Below are 13,635 nucleotides of genomic sequence, written 5' to 3' on the forward strand. Positions count from 1 at the left end.
CTTGTTATCTCAGATTCTCCAGCATCTGCAGTTCCTACTATCTCTGATACAACTTTGATTGACCTCTCAGGTGAATGTAAAAGATTTCATGGCCTGATTCACGGAAGAGCAAAAGCATTCTCTCTGACTAACCTTTATTCCTCAATCAGTTTTTCACGCAGAGTGTGGTGTGTGTATGAAATGAGCTGCCAGAGGAAGTGGTAGAGGCTGGTACAATTATAGCATTTAAAAGGCACTTGGATGGGTATATAAATAGAAAGGATTTAGCGCGATATGGACCAATTGCTGGCAAATGGGACTAGATTAATTTAGGATATCTGGTTGGTATGGATGAGTTGGACCAAGGAGTCTGTTTCCATGTTGTACAGCTCTATGATTCTAAGTAAAACAATGAATCCAGTCCCATAGTTTGTTGCTGCTTGGGGGATTTTGGTGTGCCCAAATGGCCACTTCATTTCCTGCATTACAATAGCAAGTAGACTTTAAAAGTACTTTGTGAGATGAAAAGTACTTTGGGTTGTCCTGTGGTTGTGAAAGCCACTGTATATATTACATATACCTACATGAAGCCTTTCTTCTTTCCTTGTGTCATAGAGTATGAAAACTCATGTCTCTGCTTTCATGATAATCACAATTTAATGGTCAGAAACAGCTCATGGTGCCCAGATTATGATTGATAATGAGGGACATCTTGGGAATATTCAGATATTTTTGAGAGAGGTGGACAGATTCTTGTTAGGCAAGGAAATAAAAGGTTATGGGTAGATGGGAATATGGAATTCAGAACACAACAGATCAGGCATGATTTTATTGAATGGTGGATCAGGCTTGGGGATTTGAATGTCCTCTTCCTGCTCCTATTAAAATAACGTGAATTGCTTGCTGTGTATTGTATTCTGCTACTATTCATCTTGGGCAAGTAGCACAGCATGAATGTTAAGATTCTTGCCATTATTCACACGATATATAATAATAATACACTATTTGTTAACCCTGCTGTCTTAGCACACTCCCAGTGCTGCAAACTGCTCATAGGTACTGACGCAAACCACGTAGCTAACTGCTGGGATGTGGCTGGACCTGTGATTATTACTTGTGTTCCTGTGGGCATGTTACCTGACCCTCTGCTCATTGTTTTGATATGATAGCTTTGCTCAGACAGAGTTCGCCATGTGACAGCATGGGTATGAGTTGGCATTACAGTGTCTCAGATTTGCTGTCTCAACAGCCAGTACTTTTCTAAGTTAACTCCCTTGCTTTGTACTTGTTTCTTTTCAGTAATCCAGTCACAATGTTTCTGTTCCCTTCGACTGAGAGAAGTGTCCATGATGTGATGAAAAGCATCTAGTGTATAATAATGTTCCAAAATGTATCATGTGGTTACTGATATGCACAAGGACTCCAATGACAGAATTTGTTATGAAACAAAGTTTGGCTGTGTGTGATTGACAGAAAAAGTAACTTTTGTGAGAAGTGAGCAAGACCTTACAAGTCATAAAGTCAGTTAAGTTGTTCTTCACTGTTAATAATTGTGCATGCAACCTGTTAAGCAGAATGCAGTTTGCAAAGAACCCATTTGCAATCCTGTTATCAATATTTTCTGTTCACATGTCAAATTTGACAAATCACTTGCTTGCAGCAATTGGGTGGAGCTGCACCAGACAACTTAGTTAGTTAAGTCTTAAGAGGAAAACAGGTGGAGAAAATCTCAGTGTGTGTCGCACAGAAAATAACTTGTAAGAAGAAATTTGAAGGCATCTGGTACCAACTGAGCTATAAACAGACAGTGCTTCCTGCTGAGACTGAAGAAAGGGGAGCTTAGCAGAGTTCATGATGGCCTTTAGTAGGCCCAGTATTCTCCACAAACTTTATGATCTGAATTTCCAGTGTACAGTTAGAAATTGGAAGAGATGAATATGGAGACGTTGGTTTACACCATTCTACCTTCTGAAACAGAGTGGAAGATGTCAAAGGCTGCTTGTGTCTGATCTTTTCTAAGTCTGATGTCCATAGTATGAGCATTCTCCAAGAGAGGCCATTGGAGCGTGATCAGAACCTGGAAGCATGGTTTCTTATCTGTTGCCCCTTCCAGTCTATGTTTATACTGGTGAGTGTTACACCATACGATGCATCTATTCATTGAGCCACTAAAGAGACTTTGAAAGGACTTCTTTTGAGACTTCTTAAGCAGGGGATTTTTGTGAATTAGTCTCATGTTTTGTTTTCTTCTGCAAGTCTTGGATCTCTGGCACTTTCTGGAGATTGACAGAATGGTGATGTTTGCTCTGATTTTGTGCTGCCCTCACTGGGGTGGTGCCTGACCTTTCACAAAAGCACAGCTAATAGTTGGGAATGTAGCACTGTTAGCGCTGACTATATGTTTCCCAGTGCCCTGGCATGAAGTGTTCATGTATCAATTCACTATACCATTGTACTTAGACTTTTGTCTCTAAGTGAAGATTAGGATATTTGCATATTCTTTGGTAGATAGATGACTTGGTGTCACTCTTGTTTCAGTTGTTGCAAAATGCTTTGAAGGGCATCCATTCCATTCTGAATGCAGGGAGAATTAATCTGACACAAACCGATCAACTGGGGAATCTCCTTGCAGTTCTAAAGGTAAGTAATTCTAAATTAACAACAGTTTAACATTGTCTTCACTGACTCTGGTTGAACTGAGTCTGTTAACAATACATAGATCTAGAGAAGAATGATTACTGGCCAGTACTTATAAATAAATTCATTTATGGGAAGTGGGTATCTCTTGCAAGTATCACCCACCTTTTAGTTGCCTTTAAGAAGATGATGGTGAGCACTTTCTCGAACCACTGCAGTCCATTTGTTGTAGGTAGACCCACAATGCCATTAAGGGAGGGATTTCCAGGAAATTGACCCAGCAGTGCTGCAGAAACAGTGAAATATTTCCAAATCAGGATGGTGAATGGCTTTGAGGGGCCCCTGCAGATGGTGGTGTTTCCACATATATGCTGCGCTTGTCCTTGTTAACATGAAGGATTCTCCTTCTCAACTTCTGTCCTCACCTGAGGCATGGTGACCATCAAGTTTAAACCACCATCAGTCATCTCTCTCTGGTAAGAGAGCAACCCCATGGTTTGGTCAGACTGTGGCAACTTTACCATTACCTTCTTAGTGGTAGTGGTGGTGGGTTTGGAAGATGCTACTGGAGGAGCCTTGACAAGTTGTTTATGCACACCTAATTATTGAATTATGCAACTTAAGTAAGACTATGAATATAAAGGAACTGATACATTGGAGTGACCCAGGATATGTTGGATCCCTATAATCAATCCATTTGGAAGTGTTGGCCTGTTAGGAGTCTGTGAACATGGAAGCATGGTTTCTTATCTGTTGCCCCTTCCAGTCTATGTTTATACTGGTGAGTGTTACACCATACGATGCATCTATTCATTGAGCCACTAAAGTCTATTTTACCCCCACCCATTTGTTGAATGTTGGCAAGGTGACGTTTAGCCTAGGGTGCAGTCAGCATTTACTGCATCGCTTAACCAAACACCTTATTTTTCCTGTGTTTCTTTCATCGCAGACCTATATGTTCTATGGTTTTCCGGGTGTGAACATTGACGTTCCTGCTGTTCTTTACCCAGCTCCTCTTCCCCAGTATGAAGGTAGCTCACCCACAAAGGAGCAATTAGGAGGTGCTACAAACTCTACAAAGCAAGTCGGGGTAATAACATTTCTCAATAATATGATTAAGGTTGAAAGACATCATAAATTTTGAGGTATCTTTGTTCGAGTAAGCAAAATCATTTATATGAATAATTTGGATGTGAACATGGGGGTATGGTTAGTAAGTTTGATTTTGACACCAAAATTATGGTGTATAAGACTGTGAAGGTGGTTACATCAGAGTACATTGGGACCTTGATTAGACGGGCCAATGGGCCGAGGAGTGGCAGATGGAGTTTAATCTCGAGAAATGCTACATTTTGCTAGGGCAAATCAGGGCAGGAGCTATACACTTAATGGTAAGGTCCTGTGGTATGTTGCCAAACAAAGAGACCTTGGAGTGCAGGTCCATAGTTCCTTGAAAGTGGAGTCACTGGTAGACAGGGTAGTGAAGAAGGTATTTGGTAAACTTGCCTTTATTGGTCAGTGCATTGAGTATAGGCTATAGAAGGTCATGTTGCGGCTGTACAGGATATTGGTTAGGCCAATTTTGGAATACTGCGTTCAATTTTGGTCTCCCTGGTAGAGGAAAGATGTTGTGAAACTTGGAAAAGGTTCAGAAAATATTTACAAGGATGTTGCCAGGATTGGAAGGTCTGAGCTATAGGGAGAGTCTGAATAAGCTGGGGCTATTTTCCCTCGAACATCGGAGGCTAAGGGGTGACTTTATAAATGTTTATAAAATCATGAAGGGCCATGGATAGGGTGAATAGACAAGGTCTTTTCCCTGGGGTAGGGGAGTCTGAAAGTAGAAGGCATAGGTTTAAGGTGACAGGAGATAGGTCTCTTTTAAATCTAAGGAGCAACTTTTTCACACAGAGGGTGGTGCATGTATGGAATGAGCTACCAGAGGAAGTGGTGGAGGCAGGTATGATTACAACATTTAAAAGGCATCTTGTATGGATATATGCATAGGATGGATTTAGAGGGATACGGGCCAAATGCTGGCAAATGGGACTAGGTTAATTTGGGATATCTGCTGGTCGGCATGGACCAAGTTGGACTGAAGGGTCTGTTTCTGTGTTGTACAACTTCATGTCTCACTAAGTGGTGTCTGGTGCACTGGATCCCTATGATTTAAGCTGTAACACATCAAGAGTGTTGCTTTTAGCTACAGGCAATGGTGTATAATGGATAATGTTGAATTGGTTGCCTGTTATAAACACAAGTCAATTTTGTATTCCTTTCACTTGAATGGAGTGAAGAATTGATTGTGAGGCTGATTAAAATGATATTACCCTTCTTATACTGTCACTGAAAGTTAAAATTACAGCTGAAATGTGCAGTTGATGCTTTAAAGCACGAGGGTGGAACCTGAGACAAGCGATCAGACCTTTCAGTGCTGATTATCCCATCTCACTGTGTGCCTGCATTATCTGGCACTGCACGTTAAAGTCATATGTTGTATGTGAAGCACTTTGAAGCTTTTCTGAGAAATGTGAGAAGATGCTACATAAGTATCTTTTTTTCTCCCTCTTGAATGTTTTTTTTTGACCTCCTGGTTTGAAATGTGGAATCTGTGGGGAAGGGTGTTTTATGGGTGTCATGGTTGCCCTTAAATGGAGAGCAGCGTCTCATGTTTCAATCCTGTTTATTTTCAACTAATGTCATGCCTGTTTTAATTTTTGAGGAAGGGGCTTCTCCTCTACCCACCTTTATTAATTTGAAAGGTCACAGGCTTATGAAAAATATACAGATAGGACAGACATCAAGAATTGGAAGGATGAGATGAAATAGAGCATTGAATCTTCTTCATTAAGAAGGTGAAGCGCAAGTGGGGTGCATGTGACCCTAGCCCATATTAAGAGTATCAGTGCTGTCTACTTTATATTGATGTAGGAAGTAATTCTTCAGTTCCCTTGAACTAAATTGAGACACTTTATTTAAACTATCCATCAGTTTCATTATGTATATAACTTTGGGGTGGCACGGTGGCCCAGTGGTTAGCACTGCTGCCTCACCGCGCCAAAGACCCAAGTTCAATTCCAGCCTTGGATGATTGTCTATGTGGAGTTTGCACATTCTCCCCCTGCCTGCGTGCATTTCCTCTGGGTGCTCTGGTTTCCTCCTACAGTCCAAAGATATGCAGGTTAGGTTGACTGGCCATGGTAAGTTGGCCATTGTATCCAGGAATGTGCAGGCTAGGTAGATTAGTCATGGGAGATGCAAGGTTACAGGGATGGGGTGGGATGCTGTTCAGAGGGTCAGTGTGGACTCGATGGGCTGAATGGCCTGCTTCCATCCTGCGATTCTATGATTGCAGATAGTTTCTAATCAACCTGTTTGAAGATGTTATTACTCATTTCTGCAGCAGGTGGGACCTAAACCTGGGCCTCCTGGCCCTAGTGTAGGGCCACTACCACTATGCCACGAAATCCCTAAACCCGACTGCTCCTGGTATTCCCAGGTAATTTCCCAACCAAGTACGAACCAGGCCTGAGTCTGCTTAGCTTCTCTGAGATCAGACGAGGTCCAGCATTTTCAAATTAGTATGGCTGTAAACTAGAAGGTTTGTGGGCTGTCAGCTTTGATTATCTCATTCAGAATTGGATTTCTTGATGGACAAGGGATTACTGAACTGGCAGCCATTGTGTCTACTGTTTAGCATGTCTGGCAAAAGATGTACAGAATGAAAAGTAATATTAAATCAGAAAACCATGTTTAAACTGACAAAAGATATAGTGTGAAATCAGAGCTAAAGTTGTTACTCAGTAATTTTTCTCCAGAGGTGATGATAGAGCTCCCCAGTGATTCAGTGAGTAAGTGCACCAACAAGAACTCAACTGAATACTACAGAACAGGATGACCCCTGATCTGTGATAACAAGGTGTAAGGCTGGATGAACACAGCAGGCCAGGCAGCATCAGAGGAGCAGGAAAGCTGACATTTCGGGTCTGGACCCTCCTTGCTATCTCAGACACCAGCATCGGCAGTTCCTACTATCTCCCTGATCTGTGTTTGGTTACTTGATCTCAATCCAAAGTCGTTAATGAGTCCTCTAGAATTGACTTTGAAAAGCCCAGGCTGGAGAGAGGGAGCAAAATCAACATGGATTCGCAAACAGGATGCAGGCCAACAACAATGACAATAGCAATAAACAACAAAAACAATTTATATTTATATACAGTAGCTTGTTAGCACAATAAAACATCTTAAGGCTTTCACAGGAGCATGATAAAACAAAATATAATACCAAGAAATATGAGGTCAGATGACTAAGAGCTGAGTTTTGAGGACCATTCCCAAAGGAGAAAAGCAAGGTGATGGAGAGGTGTAGAGAGGGTAGTCCAAAGTTTGGGGCGTGGGCGACTGAAAATGTGAGCACCAAAGGTGGTACGCTTAACATCAGGGATGCTTTAAATTTCGTAGCCTTCAACAGGTTCCCGATCCTTACTGTCAGGCCATTTAGATTAGGAATGGCCGCACAGAGGCTTATTTGTGCTTGGGAAGTTCATTTTCTAAATGCCAACAGAGACGAAAGCATAGCTGGGATTTTAAATTCCAGCTGAAAAGTAGAGTTTTGATTAGGAAATATATTTAAGAAAGGTATATCAATTAGGCACAGCAAGTGTGGCTTCCGTTTTAAAAGTATGCATTTTAATTTTATATTCCTAAAAAAGCATAAGAAAAAGAAATCTCGATCCAAAAACAAGAAGGAACAATTGGAGGATCAAAGGGAAGAGCAGAAGGAGACAACACAGCAAGAAGTACTCCAAGGAGCAGACAGTGGGGGGCAAAGAGGAGGTGACTCAACTTTTAACCTCCTCCAAGGGCGAAACTATTCTGACAAGACAGTGCCTTCTTTAGATGGAAAAGATCTTTCAAATTCCTTCTATCCCAGCTGGAAAAAAATAAATAGCTCTGATTCTGAGTATTCAGACACTGAGGGAGGAATCCAGACCAGACAGAGGTGAGTGTTGCATTGTGCAGTGAAACCGAGTCTGCACCTCATCTCTTCTTGAGGGGAGGTGATGGCCTAGTTGTATTATTGCCGGACTGTTAATCCGGAGACCCAGACAACATCCTGGGGACCCGGGTTCGAATCCCGCCACAGCAGATGGTGGGATTTGAATTCAATAAATATCTGGAATTACAGAGTCCAACGATGAATCCATTGTTGATTGTTGGAAAAACCCATCTGGTTCACTAATGTCCTTTAGGGAAGGAAACTGCCATCCTTACCTGGTCTGGCCTACATGTGACTCCAGACCCACAGCAATATGGTTGACTCTTAACTGTCTTCTGGGCAATTAAGAATGGGCAATAAATGCTGCCTAGCCAGCAAGGCCTTCATCCCATGAATGAATAAAGAAAAAAAAGTAGGGTTTGCTGCTACTGTCCAGTTTAAGTGTAGGGATCTACAGGGCCTTCTTAGTATTCCCTGGTAGAGGAAGACCACTTCCTGGTCTAACTAGCAGAAGCTCCTGTATTGGACAAGAACTGGTTTATTGCTTGTTAACAATCAGTTAGAGGTTACACTGATATGATAGACATTGTTACAGAGACTATGAGAAGGACCTTGGTCAGCATGGTTGAGTTGAACCAAAGGACCTGTTTCCTTGCTGTATAACTCTATGGTTCCATGACCTGGATGTTAGTCTTACTCTTTTGAGATCCAAAACTGTTCTGCCCACAAGCCCGTATGACAACAACATAGTGTGTTGTGTTATGGCGCTCCTCGGTGTTAACCCTTTTGGACCCTTATGCAACAAATATTACATTCAGAGAAAAGCAGAATGTTGCAGATGTTAGAAATCCGAAGCAAACTCAGAAGATGCCATGCTCAACAGGGCTGGCAGTATCCATAGAGAAAGAAATGTTAACGTTTCTATTCTGATAAACTCTTCTTTAGAATTGGTGCTGAAGATGTGTAAAGTTTCTGGGACTAATTATTAGGCAGAATTGAAAGTGTACAATGCTCTGTTACATGAAATCTGTGACAACTTGAGAATTACAAGTATTTAGGATAAAATGCCCTATAGTGGTCTGTCTAACTAAAATCTTTGCACTGCAGCCTTGACTGAGGTGTGGTGGTTCCTGCTGAACTTGTTGTGCCTCTCTAAGCTAATGATTAAGATCAGTGGGAACATTTTTCAACTTTGCCTTCCTAACCAGGAACCATGCCAACTAAAAGTATGTAGCATATAATTCAGTGCATTGTATATCTGAATTCTCATCGTATACTCTTTGGAGTTTCCAGCATCACACACATCTTCAGGCGAGGAAATAATGGAATGGAGGAAATGAAATAAATGTATCCCTACAGTTTCCCTTTTCTGATTATAGATCACTGCAAGCAAAAGTTCGCCAGGGAGCTTTGTCCTGCTTCCTTTCAACCATAAAGTCATTAGAGAAGAAAGTTCTGTATGGCTACTGGTCTTCATTCATTGCAGATGCCCCTGGCATTGGAAGCCCACAAGCTGTCTCCTTGATGACAATTGCTTTGAAAGATCCATCACCAAAGGTAAGGGATTTGCATATTCATTTGCTGAACAGAATTATGAGATGCTTTGCGATTTACTTTCTTCATCTCTGGATTGCCTTTACATCCTGTTGTTTGAACCCTATCTAAAGTTAGATACCAAGATTTAAAGAACAATGAGGGAGTATTCATCTTGCTGTGCTGGTCTGAGGCCCAAGTTGGAGATCACTGGATACTGATCAAGAGTGGGAACCTTGACTGATTTTTCTCTTCCAGCGAGGGCATGCTGCTACTACCACTCTGAGTTCAATTAATTCAGGACAAATCAAGGACGAATCCTGAAACCTTCACGACCTGTTTGGTACATGCAAACCATTCATCCATAATGTCAGATTTCCAATTTGTGTTTCCTGATCCCTGATAATTTGACCCTCAAGGGCAGTGTAGTCCTTGTTGTGCTTGACATTTCTTACATGCTGGTTTGTCCTCTTAGAATTTTGTGTATGTTTAAATTTGAGATCAGTTAACTTAGCGTTGTTTCTTTATTGTTGGAGAACTCCCAAATCAGAAAATCAGAGCAAGTTGATGTAGATATAACTTGGTGACAGTGGTGATTCAACCCACGGAAATGACTTGGAATTGCTGTTTTTTTTCCATTGTTGCTGGATCAAAATCCTGGAACTCCCTTTATAACAGCTCTATGCATATCCTTACACCTGGTGGACTGCAGCAGCTCAAGAAGGCAATTTGCCACCATTTTCTCAAGGACAAAAAGGGGTCAGCTGTCACCACCAGTGGTCATATCCCATGAAGCTCAAAAAGGAAATTTTTTTTTATATTCACTCATGGGACGTGGGTATTGTTGGCTGCCAACATTTATTGCCCATCCTTAATTGCCTTTGAATTGAATTAGCTTTATTGTCACATGGACTCACATGAGTACAGTGAAAAGTTTACAAGTTGCCACTTGCAGTGCTGTCTTAGGTACCTAGGTACAGATTCTTGAGTACAAATTCTCAGTGGAAAAAAGAATTAAAAAAGAGAAGAATAAAAATTACAGATCTTCAAAAGTGCAAAGTCATAGTAATAAATGAGAAAAATAAAGAAATAAAAAGTTCAGAATAACAGTTCTTCCATGATATCATATTAAAGAAAGAAAATAAACTTAATGAAAAGAGAAGATGCTGGTGAACTGCCTTCTTGAACTGTTGTGGTCCATGTGCTGTACATAGCCTTTAGGGAGAGAATTTCAGGATTTTGACTCAATGATAGTGAAAGAACAGTGACATATTTCCAAGTCAGGATGGTGAGTGACTTGGAGGGGAACTTGCAGGTGGTGGTTTTTCCACATATCTGCTGCCCTTGTGCTTCTAGATGGAAGTGGTCGTGGGTTTGGAAGGTGCTGTCTAAGGATCCTTGGTGAGTTTCTGCAGTGCATCTCGTGGATAGTACACTGCTGTTACTAAGCATCTGTGGTGGAGGGAGTGGATTCTTGTGGACATGGTGTCAATCAAGTGAACTGCTTTGTCCTGACTGGTGTCAAGCTTCTTGAGTGTTGTTAGAGCTGCCCCAGCCAGGCAAGTGGGGAGTACTCCATCACAATTCTGACTTGTACCTTGTAGATAGTGGACAGACTTTGGGGAGTCAGGAGATGAGTTATTTGTTGCTCTATTCCAAACCTCTGACCTGTTCTTTTTATATGTGGCCCCTGATGTTAAATGTTTCATTTCAATATAGACAGCAGGTAAAAGCTTGGATGTTGTAAAATAATTTATGAGCTCCTGTGCTACTGTTTTATGTGTGTCAGGTCCGTGCTGGTGCTCTCCAAGTCCTATCGGCCATCTTGGAAGGATCTAAGCAGTTCCTATCTGTCGCAGAGGACACCAATGATCATCGGAGAGCTTTCACACCCTTCTCTGCAACCTTGGCTTCTAACATCAGGGAGCTTCATAGATGCCTGCTGATTGCCCTAGTGGCAGAATCCTCCCCACAGACACTCACCCAGATAATCAAGGTAAAGCGGATCCATTCCTTTCATACCAGGAGCACTTGGTCATTAATTATCTTTCAGCACTTGACTTCATAAACCCCCAAGTTGATGAATATTTCTTCTCTTTCATTTGGATCATGTAGTTTTAAGAAACCCTTTTGTGGGAAAGAACAAATTTTATCTACTGTCATGGGCCATTGTCTTTGTTTTGGTCCAGTATACATCAGCATGACAGAGCCTTGTCAAGATGTTGACAACTGCACATCCAGTCAGTGGACATCCACTGATTTAAGGACATGAGACCATAAGACTAAGAGCAGAAGCAGGCCATTTGGCTCATCAAGTCTGCTTCACCATTCAATTAAATCATGGCTGATCTGATAATCCTCAGTTCCACTTTGCTGTCTTTCCTTGATTCCCTGATTAATCAAAAATCTATCTCAGTGTTGGTTCTTCTTAATATCCCAGCCTTGACAGCTCATTGGAGTAAAGAATTCCACAGATCTACTACCCTCAAAGAAAAGAATTTCCTTCTCATCTATGTCTTGTGGCAACGCTTTACTCTGGGATTATACCCTCTGGTCCTAGACTATCCCATAAACGAACTCAACCTCTCTGCTTCAGCCCTGTTGAGCCACCTAAGAATCTTGTATGTTCATTAAGGTCACCTCTCATTCTACTAAACTCCAATGAATAGGGACAGAACCTACTCAACTTCACTTCATAATGTAATCTTTTCATACCTGGGATCAATCTACTCAATCTTCTTTGAATTGCCTTTAGTGCCAGTATACCTTTCCCATATATTTCCCTATATAAAGAGACCAACACTATTCGCCATATTCTAGGTGGATCTAATTAGTGCCTTGTATAGTTTTAACAAGACTTCCCTATTTTTATACTCCATCTCCTTTAAAATAATGGCTAGCATTCCATTTGCTTTCCCTATTACCCTCTGAACTTGTATACTAGCTTTTTGTAATTCATGCACGAAGACATCCAGGTCCCTCTGTGCTGCAGGCTTCTGTAATCTTTCTCCAATTAAACAATACTCAGCTCTATTCTTCCTGCTGTAGTGCATAACCTCTAATTGCTCCACTTTATATTTCATTAGTCAAGTGTTTACTTACTCACTTATCCTGTTTATATCCTTCCACAGACTCATTGCATCACCCTTACCACTTGCCTTTCCACTAATTTCTTTGTCATCCACAAAATACCAAAGTTACATTAACTTCCTTCATCCAAGTCTTATATATCTTATTATGGCCCCAGCATTGATACCTCTACTTGTTACAAGGTGCTGCTGTGAAAATGCCTCCTTTATCCTAACTCTGTCTTCTTTTAGTTGGCCAATCCTCTATCCAGGCTAATAAACTACTCTCAACACCATGTACTTATTAAGTGGCCTTGTATGTGGTGCCTTATTGAATGCCTTTTGGAAATCTGAATATGTTACATCTATTGTTACCCTTTTAATTATCCTCCTTGCTGTGTCCTCAGGAATTTTAATACTACCACCGAGATAAAATATCATTATGTGCCATATCTCCCAGTTAAGCTAACTGGCCTTAAGTTACCTGTTTCTGTTTCCCTTTTTGAAAAATGGTGTTATACTGGCAGTTTTCCAATCATCTGGGACTTCTTCAGAATCTAAGGATTCTTGGAAGATTACAGCCAGTGCATCTACTATCTGTGAAGCTATTTCCTTTAGTATTCAGGGTTGCAACTCATTGGGTCAAGGAAACTCCCTTGATTTAGCATTTTTGGAATTTTATTTGGTATTTTCCATGGTGAAGGCTGATGCAAAGTATTTATTCAACTCTTCTGCCATTTCCAGGTTCTCCATTTAAATTTCTCTGGCCTCATTCTCTAAGGGGCCTGTGTTCACTTTTGCCTCTCTCTTACTTTTTTTGTAAATTTAAAGAAGCTCTTACAGTGAATTTTTATATTGCTTACTGGAGAAAGCTTATAGTTCATTTCCTCCCTGTTATGGACCAGAGCAGACTCCCCCAAAATGTTTTAAGAAGGAAGCCCTAACTGTTTCTTCTTCTAAAGGAAGATGTGAAGTGCGTGTTCCACATGTGATGCGACTGGCCAAACAACTCAATGTTAAGCAAAACACAATTTATTTAAATGTTATAGTTAAAATACAAACAAAAGAAAGAGGAATTTAGAATAACTTAACTATTGGAAAACTTAACCAACTAATAGATACCGTACCTATTACTAATTAACTGTTCCAATATAGTAATATCTCATAAACATACCCCTTGGCAAGAAGGCAAGTTCAGATACAGATTTTTACATGCAGTTCTCCAATCCAGGAGGTAAGAGCATCAAGAGAAATTTCAGAGAAAGTAGCAGCTAGGAATCATTCGCTGAAGCTTCCAACTCTTTTGAGACTCCAAACAGTTTGACTGCTTAAAAGACAAAGCCCGGAAATCCTGATCTGTTGTCATTGGTCATACCCATTCAAGCTGTTTTTAAAAAAAAACCCACGGCCTCAGAAGTT

General features: G+C 40.9%; 1 protein-coding gene across 2 annotated transcripts in view; it reads left to right on the forward strand.

Annotated features, from left to right (window-relative positions):
• Positions 1 to 13,635, forward strand: part of heatr6 (HEAT repeat containing 6) — a 57,185-nt gene that overhangs the window by 20,029 nt on the left and 23,521 nt on the right. For both annotated transcript variants that reach the window (XM_020530646.2, XM_048612741.1), the window contains 5 exons: positions 2,518 to 2,619; positions 3,566 to 3,706; positions 7,329 to 7,618; positions 8,995 to 9,172; positions 10,938 to 11,144. In XM_020530646.2, coding sequence (XP_020386235.2) covers positions 2,518 to 2,619; positions 3,566 to 3,706; positions 7,329 to 7,618; positions 8,995 to 9,172; positions 10,938 to 11,144 — 918 coding nt within the window. The remainder of the gene's footprint in view (positions 1 to 2,517; positions 2,620 to 3,565; positions 3,707 to 7,328; positions 7,619 to 8,994; positions 9,173 to 10,937; positions 11,145 to 13,635) is intronic.

This window comes from Rhincodon typus, chromosome 26 (assembly GCF_021869965.1).
Source record: "Rhincodon typus isolate 14 chromosome 26, sRhiTyp1.1, whole genome shotgun sequence".
Lineage (NCBI taxonomy): Eukaryota > Metazoa > Chordata > Chondrichthyes > Orectolobiformes > Rhincodontidae > Rhincodon > Rhincodon typus.